Below are 12643 nucleotides of genomic sequence, written 5' to 3'. Positions count from 1 at the left end.
ATTTTCATATTATAAAAAGATATGAAATTATTTCCGCTTAAAAATAAACATTAAATGTAAGATAATCAGAAACTGACAAACAGATACAACACATTAAAATTAGAAATAGGGCTTTAAGAAATCATCTACAGCTAGCACTTAAAATCAAGAGGTGAAATAAAATTAACTAGGACATACTGAAGTTAAGCTTCAAATATCTGCTTACATGTGAACCAACTCCTTACCTTTCAGCAAACGCCCTGATCTCCCATAATTCCAACTCTTCCTCTGCTACCCAAGTTTCGATAATAACAGGGCCAGTTTGCTTGGGCGTTTCTGGTCTCTTTGGCCGCAATGCACTTGATCGAAGGCCTTTCCTCTGAGGTGTAGGTGTTTCTTTGGAAAAGAAATCAGAGCATTTTAAGCAAACAGAGCTTCTAAAATTACAGTACTTCTGGCATCTCCTCTTATGGCATAAGAAACAGGAGTTGGCAAACTTTTTCTTAAAGGGCCAGATGGTAAATACTTCACACTATGTGGGCCAGATGGTCTCTGTTACAACTATTCAACTGGGCCTTCGTATCATGAAGAGTCAGAAACAATACCTAAGTGAGTATGTATAGCTGTGTTCCAATCAAACTTTATTAACAAAACCAGGTGGTGGGTCAGAGCTCATGGGCCAGGTTTATAAAGGCCTATGAGCCTTTACGTAGCCTGTTCTATCTGGCTGTGACCCATTCCTCGCCTCCGTCCCCCTCACTGGACTAACGCCTATTTATCCTTCAGACGCCAACATGGATACACGTCCTTCAAGAAGCCTACTGTATTCCTCCCACACAGTTGGGCCGGGTGTCCTTGGCATGTGCTACTCTGGCAATGCGTATTTTCCATCACAGCACTGAGAAGGAGGATTTGAAAGTTGCCTGTGTGAAGAACGGATCTGAAACTATTTAGGAGAGGTAAAATCTAATGGTAAGATTTTAAAAATAAAAAGTAGAAAGAGGCAAGCACTGAACCATCCCATTTGTTCAGGGAACAAGGAAGCAGCCGAAGAAAGCAGAAACAGCAGTAGGACCAAGGTTATTCAAAGCGGAAAGAGGCAAAGAAATGTGATCCAAAGAGATTGCAGTGATTTGAAAGCTCTGGGGTCAAGAATGAAGACGTCAGAAGCCACTTGTTCCATCTGTTTCTCTGGCCGGCAACGGCCGTCTTAGTTCCATGACAACACTGTTTTACTTATGCGAATTTTCACCCTCTGCTAGGACCAGTACCCCTTATTGAGGTTCTTTTTAAAAAATCTATTCTCATTTATTCTGCAAGAGGAACTTTTGAATGTAATCAGATTTCAAAAGGTAAACCACATACATTTGGAGACAATTAGCTTCTGTTATTAAGTAGTACGTTTCTAAGGACAGCATTCTCTTTTTACCCATTTCATAACAGATTGTTTTCCCTAAATGCTTTTTTGCACATATGAAATAAAATTATTCATTTTCATCTATCTACATCTCTTGAGTCTGATCACCTCACTGAACTCTTTTTAGCATTAACAGTTTTGATTCTCATGTTACAGAATTTTAATACTATCACCTTTGCTTCACTTCCGTTGAGAACAGGGGCTCAGTCCCGTTCTTCATGTATTTGCGGTCTAGTTCTTATCATGTAGTTGCTCTGTAACTGTTATGTTATAAATGAATCGCTCTTTATGCCTCTTAGGTTATTTCTACCTGAGAACTGAAGTATTTCACAACAGCTTTCACCCTTGAATCAACAGATGTTCAGTGACCACTCATGTGTCAGATTCTACAGCGGGTGTCGGGACAACAACAAACCAGACAGACTCAGCAGCTGCCCTCTTAGGGTGAAGGTTTGGTATCAGTCACTGCTCCACATCTTAATTTTAAGAGGTATTATTATTATTATTATTACTTTTTAAAAGATTGTATGTATGTATGTATTTATTTATTTATTTATTTATTTGACAGAGATCACAAATAGGCAGAGAGGCAGACAGAGAGAGAGGAAGGGAAGCAGGCTCCCCGCCGAGCAGAGAGCCCGATGCGGGGCTCAATCCCATGACCCCGAGATCATGACCTGAGCCGAAGGCAGAGGCTTTAACCGACTGAGCCACCCAGGTGCCCCGTGGTATTATTATTTTTTAAGATTTACTTGAGAGAGAGAGAGAGAGAGAGAGAGAGAGAGAGCTCTCAAGCGCAAGCATGAGCATGAGCAGACAGAGGGGCAGAGGAAGAGAATCTTTCAAGGAGACTTCTTGCTGAGCTACAGTGTGACATGGAGCTCGATCCCACAACCCATGAGATCATGGGAAACCAAGTCAGACACTCAACCAAATGAGACACCCAGGTGCCCCTAGAAGAGGTATTATAGTTCTCTGCACCCTCCCTGTGCTTGGAACAATGCCTATAGATATGTTTGTCTAGTGAAATCCTGTTATGTTTATTACTTAAATACCATTTAAAAAAATGTAATGTAAAGATATGTAATGAAAAAATACCCTTTTGTAATGGTATCGTTCATGTAATGAGAAGGTATCTTTTTCATAAGTGGAATAAAGAGTTAAGGAAATGATTACAATCAAAAATTTTTTTAAAGATTTCATTTTATTTATTTGTCACAGAGAGAGAAGAGAGAGCACACGCAAGCAGGGGCAGGAGCAGAGGCAGAGAGAGAAGCAGGCTCCCCACTAAGTGAGGAGCCGGATGCACAACTTGATCCCAGGACCCTGGGATCATGAACTGAGCCGAAGGCAGACACTTAACCAACCGAGCCATCCAAATGTCCCTATAATCAAATTTTAATTGGTAAAAGATGTGGTTAACAGGTCAATAACAAAAGAACAGAATTATTTGTATTCCTTACCTTTTGGTGCTTCTGGAACTCCAATGGGGCAAATGATTTTCCGGATACAATATTCAGATCGAATGCCATAAGGACCAACATCTCGCCTTTTAATTATCTCTGTTGTTGTGATTTCAGTTTCAGATGTTTCTATGGTGATTTAATCCACACAGTATTAATAACCACCTAAAATATTCAGAAACTAAAAAGGTACAACATCTGGTGCTTTAAAAAGGAGACACACATGGAATAAACTTTTGAAAACATTTGATTAATTAATGACTTCGGGATCATTGCTAGAGTGCAGTAATACTGACTTTCTACCTCACTGAAAATTTCGAAACTGAGCAAAATACTATCTGGGGGCAGCTTAGCTTCTGACAGTGAAACAGTCAAAATACTAAGAGAAGAAAGAAGCAGCAAGCATAGGATTCTGGATGTCCCAGTTTAACTGACTTATACTCTACAATAACAAAAATCTTTTTATAATAAAGATTTATATTTCAACTTTTTAGATTTTGCTGGTTTTGTCATCATGCACATCCACTCAATTTTTAAAATCATACATGTCAATTTTTTAAAATCATGTATGTTTTCCAGTTCCATTTATCAACTAAAAGAGGAAGAAAGAACTAGGAGAAAGAGAAAAATTTAAACACATAGAACTCTCTAGAAAATATACACTAAATGTCAGTGAAAGAAGGCTGCTCAGTAGTTTCACGAGGACAGGAGGGGGAGCGATAACAAAGGACCATGAATGGACTTTTCTTTTTTTTTTTAAAGATTTATTTATTTATTTATCTGACAGAGAGAAAGAGAGAACACAAAAGCAGAGAGTGAGGGAGAAGCAGGCTCCCTGCTGAGCAGAGAGCCTGATGCGGGGCCCAATCCTAGGACCCTGGGATCATGACCTGAGCCAAAGGCAGCCACTTAACGACTGAGTCACCCAGGTGCCCCCATGAGTCTGAAAACTTATCAGAATGTGTGTCTTATATATGTATGCAGTTTGTTTTATGTAAATTCTACCATAATAAATCTGTTAAAACTGTACTTGTGAGAATACAAAGAAAATAAAGACCAGAATCTTGTCGGGGGGGGGGGATGATTTATATTGTGAGAGTGTGAGCGCGCACATGCATACACGTGAGTGAGTATGGGGAGTTGGGACCGCTAGGGGTTGGGCGTGGAGGGAGAAACAGAATCTCAAGCAGATTCCCTGCTGAGCGTGGAGCCCAACACGGGGCTCGATCTCATGGCCCCAAGATCATGATCTGAGCTAAAAGCAAGAGTCAGATGTTTTCTGACAGCCACCCAGGCACCCCCAATAAAGATCTTTTTAGTATATGTGCTGCCGAAGCGAGCACAATAAAGACCTTTTTAAAAATCCAGACTGGTTCACATCTAAAAGTAACTCACCTTTTCATCTGACCCCCCCTCTTCCCTGCCTGCCCCCAGGATCTTACAGCATGTGCTGCCCAACCTTAGCAAAGCTGTATTTTTAGACACAAGTGTTATATTTTAATAAATAACAGAAATGCTTAAAATTAAGTGAACTGTCAAGTGATTTTTTTTCTCTTTTCAACTTCAAACACAAAATAAGAAACCCTTACCTGTCCGTGTAGTCCCTCCTCCTGGAGGAGCCTTGGCGGCCATGTCATCCCATCTCAGGCTTGCCCACAGTAACCGTAACATAAGGCTCACTCCAGCTAAGGACTTCACAGTCTGAAGCCTATACCTGAAAGAAAAACCCAAGAAAAACTACGTATGTATCGTGTACGTACACGCGCAGGTGCGCACACATACAGACACTCACATTCTATTATTAAACCGAATGGCTGGTTTCTTGTCTTCATTATGATTTTAATAATGATGATTTTGTAAGTACTTTGGCTATTACATGTCCCTTAATAAAATAACCCTTTTGTTCCTGGGTGTAACATGCATCTAACAATTTAAAAAGGGTCTGCAGTTGCTTCAAATGCCATATACATTTGTAAAATGAGCATGTTTCTTTTTAAGACTGCCATGGCAAGAATTTATGAAGATTTTATACATTTAGCCTAATTCCAGAATATGTGCTAGAGAAATTACAAAAAACAAATACAGGGAAATAATTGTGTTACTAAAGGTGATAAAAGAGTTTTGAAAAAGGATAAAATCATAACTGATTTATTTGTGCTGAAACAAAATGAAACTGTTTAAATTTTCTCAAAACACAAAACAGGAAAAAAAAAAAAAAGACCCCCTGTGAAACCAATAAGGCCTTTCCAAATGGACAGAAATTCTGTATCCAAATGGTGGTTCTGCAAAACATGAACTACTGGATGATGAACACCTGCTAATACTAATAAACACTCTAGTCACAGTAGTTAATAGTTTCAGAATTCTGTAACACAATCAGTAATAAAAAAGGGTAATACGAGATTCGTTACTGAAAAGGAGACACAGCAATCTCTGTGTTCAGGTTTTTTTCTAAGTTACTAAACATTCTAGATATTCTTTTAAAAATAATATTAAAGATATATTTCAAAATGAGTTTACAGCTGCAATGAATATTATGTCCCAAGATGGAACTAACCATAAAATATTGTAAAGCAGCCCTAGGGTATCCATTCTCTGTTAGTGTGTAATTAAACGCTACACGTACTTAAGTAAGTATACTGGATACAGAAAAATCTATAAAACTAAAATAATGTCCTCCTCTAACAGACACAGAAGGTAAACTATAAGATAATTTGTATTTGAGAGGCAATGCTTTCTGTACTAAACATTAATCTGGGAAAATGAACAATGAGAGAAAGGGAATGCTCCAACCAAAAAGTTGCAGCAGCTTCTTAAATTCCCATCTCCACCTGTGACACCAGGATTTCCTTTCTTGTGCTTTCGCCCTGTGAATCCTCGAACCTGGACAGATCAATTCTTTTTTTTTTTTTTTTTTAAGATTTTATTTATTTATTTGGCAGAGAGAGAGACAGTGAAAGAGGGAACACAAGCAGAGGGGATAGGAGAGGGAGAAGCAGGCCTCCCGCTGAGCAGGGAGCCCGATGCGGGGCTCGATCCCAGAAGTTTGGGATCATGACCTGAGCCAAAGGCAGACACTTATTAACAACTAAGCCACCCAGGCGCCCCTAGACAGAACAATTCTTAAATGGGAGGGGGAACGTTATCCAGTGCAGGGATGTCCTGAGAAGGGGGAAAAGTATGTGTCACTTTCAGACCATACCCTACAGAACCGCCTAGGGAACTCTGGACACAGCAAATGGATATGTATTTGGGAAAATAAATGTTTCTTATTCTCTCTCTTCTTCCTCGGCTCACTCTTTACTATCAAACAGCAACTTCAGTGCACCTCTATTTTGCAACAGAAACACCAGGAGGAGGGGAACACACCAAAAGCCTGTTCATTTACGTATTCATCCAAAAAATACTGGAGTGCCTTCTGTGTGTGTTAGACTGACTGAAAGGAGCTGGAGACGCAAATGAATCATAATCTGTCCTTGCTTCCTCAGGAGCTTAACAGAGGGAAGTGTGAGTGGCACCTGACTCGGCTCTGGTCTGGGGATCAGAGCCTTGCCTGGGTCTCAAAGGACAAAGATGGGGAGGTGGCTACAGCAGGGCCAAGGGCACACATCCGCTCAGGAGGAAGGTGTACAACAGCACACTCTTCTTCCCAGCAGCCACATCTGCTGGGCTCTGACTGGAGGGAAGGAGCTGGAAGCGTAGCAAGAGATGAAGCCGGCAGGAGGGACGGCAGAGCCAGAACGCGCTGCCACATGGGAGGGGAGAAGAGCATTCAAGGTGAGCTGCTGAAGGCTTCTGAAACGTGTCCAGCATCGGACGGGTTGTAACGGGAAGTCCTTCGCACAGGCGTGGGGCACAGGTGACAGACGCTTTCCCCCTCCCAGCCCTGCGGTTGAGTTAACACGTGGAAGGCTGCTCGGCTCCGACCGAACATTCACAGGCTAGATCTGCCTTTCAGGAGAACCGTTTGTTCGGGCGGCACTGTGGAGACCACTACTGGTTCAAAGTGATCATGAAACAGAATCAGGGCCCTGGAAAAAGGAGGTGAGGGAATGGACAGTGCGGAGGGGAAAAGAGGCCTAATGAGTTGACAAGTTTCCCTTTTCACTACTGCTCAGCCTCAACGTGAATAAAGCTCAAACAAGCACCTCTTGGCATTCTTTACATCTACTCTAAGCATCAGACATATCTTATTCAAGTGTGAGTACAAAAATGCATTTCACATCCATGGTTTTTACAGCAATACACCTTTTAAAAATGCATTAAGTCAAGAATATTTTACATATTTACCCATGCTTCTGGTAGATACAAGGGATTCTTGTATCTTCCCTCAACTTCAGCAAACTGAGCCGTTACCAAGTATTTGACAGCAATATCTGTTTAAAATGTACAGGACGGTATTTCCTTCCATTAACACATGAGAAATTAACTACACAGGTACCCACTGTGCCCACAGTGCATATTAAAACAATACAAGGCTCCTGAAACCCGGCCGTGCAGAAAAGAGCCCTGCGCAACATTCGATTGGAACGGGTTCAGAGAAAAGTGCTGCCCAGTTGAGCCTACCTTCCACTTCGGAAAAGAAAAGAGCAGAAAGGTCGGCCTCCACAACTGCCAGGTCATTTTAATTAAAGTATTTGTACATAGTAACTTTTCCAGTGGGAAAGAAGTTACCTGCAGGACAGTCAAGGATACATTTTGGGACCGCTCTCAATGAAGAAAGCAGAAAAGTGCAGAGTAATCCTATAAATCCATGAACTGTAATGAAGAGTTCCTTGATTCCCTGCAGGATTCTGCAAATCCTTCATTGCAGGCCCTGCAGAGAAATTGTACTTTTCAGCTGTCTCTATTGAATGTGTAATGGAGTGATGATATTTTAATTCAAATCAAAAGATGAGTTATAAAAACCTTGGTCAAACCAACTATGACTGGCCATGTTAGTAAGTTAATTCCTTTAAAGAGAATACTCATTTACACTTCACCTTTTTTTGTTTGTTTGTTTTATAATACTAGTTATAATATAAAAGAAACCAAAAAAGGTATGATTTTAACTTAAAGAAATTGGAACCATAATAAAGACACACAGAAATGAAGTCTAGAGTGAAATGAAGTCTGCTCATTTGTTGAAATAACTTCGGGTTCCTACCAAAATCTAGAAGCAATCAAGATTGTTCCTGACTTCCGAGCATGCCCCATAGAACTCTTATGTTTTCAGTCTTTATGTTCCGTCCTTTCCAGTTGTGAGGATGAAAAGATAAAAAGACAAGGACATGAAAAAGGACAAAGCAAGGACAGATATGTGAAATGTGACAGAGCAGATGTAGCACTGGACTGGGATTTAGGAAAACCGGGAACTATTCCTAACTCTGTCCCTCTGTGGCCAGAGGCAAATTATTACACATCTATAAAAGATAAGAATTTCTAAGATCCTTTCCCAATATAAAACTACACGATCTGACAACTGCCAACACTATGTACTTATGACTCATCCCCAAAGCTTAATGCCCAGAAAATTTTAAATTAAGACTATTTCTGGGTTTTAAAAAATCCCTAAGGAATCTCAGAGACTACCTCTTCTCACATAAATAACAGAGAACTCCAAAATAAATGTTTATCATGCAAATAAATTACATTAGGAAGATTTCCATGTTATGATGAACTTTGTGTGATTCACAGGCATGTTTCCTATGTCTTATATTTCTATGAATTACCTAATAGAAATAAAATACAAACATTCAAGAAAGGGGATTATCCAAGTCTGTAATTCTCTCATTCCTAAGGCAAACACATGGCAATAATTTGGAAAGTTAAAGCACAAAAACAACTTTATTTGACAGGTTTCTTTTGTCTTGTGGTAAGTAAAACTGAATTTCATTTTAAAGAATTCCCTTACATTTTTTTCAGTTTTTAAAACATTTTTCCTTAAGAAACTTGAGTACCTCCAGCTGGCCAAATTTAAGATTCTCTGTATCTTATTTCCATTACTAACTTGACCCATTAAACTTCTGCTCCCCTATCTCATCTCTTATTATCTCATTTTTTTTTCCTGTAAAAAATGAGATATGCTTACTAGGCAATGCTTTTTAAGACTTTCTCCCTTCCCCAAATACATTTTAAAGTACATACCTCCAAGTGATACCAAACGTTGGTCTAGGAGAAGGATATGGCCATATATCCAAGGCAGGTTTTGCATTGTAATTAAAATAGGGGACTTCTCGAATTCCTCCTTTTCTGGCCAACTTTTTTAAGTCATCATTAGGTAAAACAAATATGCTCTTTTTGCTGCTCTTGGTGATAAACTTTCTATAGGATGGCAGAGCTGTACCTGAACGAGTCTTCTTGGGTCTTGAGAATTTCATGAGTTTCACTTTGTCTCTTGTGGAATATTCTTTGCTCACCGTCATAGATGTCACCAGAGTGCCCCCTGCAGTGGTCAGTGAGTCTGTCACCGTTGTGGTGACCACTGTCTTACTCTGCTCCTTCACGGAGATGATGTCCACACTGCTGCCTGTGGAGGGTGTGGAAAGCTTTGTTACAGTTGTAGTGGTGGTTTTAACAGTGGATTTGGCACAATTTTCTGTGGAAGAGACCACAGTCTGCTTATCACCTTTTGCTACTTTGATTACGGTTTTTGATTCTGTGGCCACTGTGGATGTCATGGTGGTGACTTCTGTGATGACTGTTTTTCTCTTGGACTCTCCATTGACATTTTCATCTTTGTGGGCAGGCAGACCATTTTCATCAACAAAATCATTACTGAGGTTAGATTCCTCTCCAGAAGTAACAGGTGAGGGAGTAACTTTCTTCACTTCTGAGGTTTCAACTTCCATATCTTCTACCTGATTCCCTGAACTGCTTTCCGGAGCAGACAGTGAAGGCATGGTAGTGTGTGCACGCTCCCACTCTTTGGTTGATGGCAGGGTCTCTAGGCCATCTTGGTAGTCGCCTTCACCATCCGAAGATCTCCGTAAACATGATTTTGTTTCCAAGTTGTTTTTTTCATTGAAATCTTCCATGATGACATCACCATTCATGAATGGCTTTACAGCAGATTCTTTAGCAGTCAAAGGCTTAATATCGTTTTCAGGAATTAATTTATTTATATTATTAAGCTTTGGTTCAATGTCACCACTTACTACTTTACTCTCAGAAATGTCTTTCAAGCATTCCCCTTTTAAATATGTTTTGGGCTTATTATCTTTTCCGTTTATTTGAAAGGTACCTGCTTTCTGTCCTTTCTTTTCAGACTCTCGATTTTCATTATTCTTTTTGTCAGTACTACTTTTTAGATTGACTTGATCAATACATTTATTAACAGTTCTCTCCTCTAATTTCTGTTCTTGACTTGGCTTTCTACCATTTGCTTCAGTTACCTTACCCTGTGGTCTTTTATCATAGTTTCCAGGGGACTTATCTGGAACAAACTCCTGTTTCAATGTCTCCAAGCCTTCAATACCTTGTTCTTGAGTTATGAACTGCTCAGAAAGACTTTCATTGCTATTCTGAACAATCATATCTTCTTCACTGCTGTCCTGAATAGACATAGTATCAGAACTATTTTCCAAAGTGCTGTTATATTCAGAGACACATCCTAGTTTTCCTTCAAAGTCCACTGCTTTTGACAGAGACGAGAGGTCTTTATTATCGGTACTTTTAGGTACTGATGGAAGTGACGGGCTCTGGGAAGGAGAAACAATGGTGTCATTATCCTCCTGTATGAGTGGCTTTTTATTTTTATAGATCAAAGTACCAATTTCATCTGTGCAGGCTAGTTTGGAGTCACCAATGAGAAAGTCACTTCCTCTTGTTTTAATCTTACTAGGTTCCTGGCCTTGACTCGTAGGTTCAGAGAGACTCTCATCTATGTCATTTCCAACAGAATTTTGTTTCTGACAGTTTGTGTCTGGGCTCTGAATGGAGACATCATCTAACATTTGATCTTTTGGATAAAGTCTCTCTGTTGTATGATCAGGATCACCGATTTCAAGAACCGAGGAATCACTTTGTGAGCATCCCCGACTCACATCTTCAGATTTACCATTACTTGCATTAGGGCTTTGTTCTTGTCTAAGTGCATCACTTTGACACCCTTCTTTTGCTTTCACTGTTACTGGTGACTCAGAAAGGCTTTTCAAAGAACTTGCAGAGGTCTTTCCTATACCCTTATTTCCACCCTCCAACTTCATTTTCTCAAGGCGCTGTTTTTCTTCCAGTGTAAACTGTTTAATTCTCCTTTCAAGAAGTCCATCTAGTTTGGATGATTTAATTTTCTTTTTATAACTAGTCCTTAAATGGAAGCCCTCACTGACATTGACCACATCTACTTGAGAACCTTCGTGACAGTTTATATGTGGCTCTGTTTTCACATCATCATCTATCTCCATTGGTTCTTCCTTAAAGGGTTTCTCATTGTCAGAATCTAAAATTTCTTGTACATCTGTGAAACAAAGACATTTATGTAAGTGTAACTTTTAGTCTCCAATGTGGAATTTGCAGTATTTTTATTTTAAAAACTAGCAGTGTTTTTCATTTTCACTCAAGGGCTTCAATATAAATTAAAACTTTATAAAAGGTTTAAAAACATCTAGTAAATATTTAAATATTCTGATTCTTAGTGTCTGAAATTGGAACGTCACAGTGAAAAATTACTTAGCGTATGACAGTTACCCCATACACCATACCTTCATGAAAATTTTGTTTAGAATGTTTTGTGGTCATAAAATATCTTAGGGCTCATACATTACCTAGCTTATCTAGTTTTTAAAAAATGACTTTTCACAAAAGACAACGTAAGTTCCTCAGAAGGCTGGACCCAGTAATTCCACTACTAGGTGTTTACCCAAGAGGGATGAAAGCATATATCCATATAAGAACTTATACATAAATGTCCTTATCAGTATTTATAACATCCAAAAAGTAGAAACCCAAATGTCCACCAACTGATGACTGGATAAACAAAATGTGGCACAACCAAAAAATGGACTGTTATTTGGAAATAAAAATGACAAAATGCTGACACATGCTACAACATGGGCGAAGCTTGAAAACATTACACCAAGTCAAAAAAAACCAGTCCCAAAGGACCACATATTACATGATTTCATTTATATGAAATGTCCAAAATAGGGCAAATTCATAGAGACAGAAAGTAGACCACTAGACTGAGGGGGATTTAGGGAGGACTGGAGACTAACTGCTAATGAGTATGAGGTTTCCTTTTGGGGTGACAAGAATGTTCTAAAACTGATAATGGTGATAGTTGAACAGCTCTGTGAAATACTAAAAACCACTGAACTGTACATTTTAAATGGGTGAGTTATAAAGCACATGAGTTATGATTCAATAAAGCTGCTATCAAAGAAAGACAAGGCAGTACCTCTTCCGCTGTGAGAGTCTGATCCAGGGCAATCTTATCACCCCCAGGCCGCCCTCCCCACCGGATACTCTCCTTACCTTGGTCCTTCTTCTCAGTAATCTTGGAAACGTCCATTTCACTTTGGTCTGCTCCTTTGGTAGCATCTGAATCTTTTACCTCGCCTTTCTCAGCATCAGGCTCTGTTTTTATTTTTTTTGGACTCCGTGGACTTTTTCTTCTATCTGATTCATCCATATTTTCATCCGCATTATTTTTGGCTAAAAAGAATTGAGTGTGTATATGTGTGTGTGTGTATATATATATATATATATATATATAATTATGGGTATTCTGAATATTAGCAATTTACTTTAATAAATCTAGTTTAGTGGAAATTATCAAGTAATTTCCAGCATTTATACCATTTTT

General features: G+C 39.3%; 1 protein-coding gene across 13 annotated transcripts in view; it reads right to left on the bottom strand.

Moving 5' to 3' along the window:
• Nucleotides 1-12643, bottom strand: part of BPTF (bromodomain PHD finger transcription factor) — a 158647-nt gene that overhangs the window by 40723 nt on the left and 105281 nt on the right. For all 13 annotated transcript variants that reach the window (XM_044247600.1, XM_044247603.1, XM_044247601.1 and 10 more), the window contains 5 exons: nt 12313-12492; nt 8986-11296; nt 4449-4573; nt 2860-2988; nt 225-375 (listed from right to left, as the gene is read on the bottom strand). In XM_044247600.1, the coding sequence (XP_044103535.1) occupies nt 225-375; nt 2860-2988; nt 4449-4573; nt 8986-11296; nt 12313-12492 (2896 nt within the window). The remainder of the gene's footprint in view (nt 1-224; nt 376-2859; nt 2989-4448; nt 4574-8985; nt 11297-12312; nt 12493-12643) is intronic.

The sequence above is a fragment of the Neovison vison genome, chromosome 5 (genome assembly GCF_020171115.1).
Source record: "Neovison vison isolate M4711 chromosome 5, ASM_NN_V1, whole genome shotgun sequence".
In the NCBI taxonomy this organism is placed as follows: Eukaryota; Metazoa; Chordata; class Mammalia; order Carnivora; family Mustelidae; genus Neogale; species Neogale vison.
The sequence above is the reverse complement of the archived record's forward strand: the minus strand, read 5'-3'. Positions and strand labels throughout refer to the sequence as shown.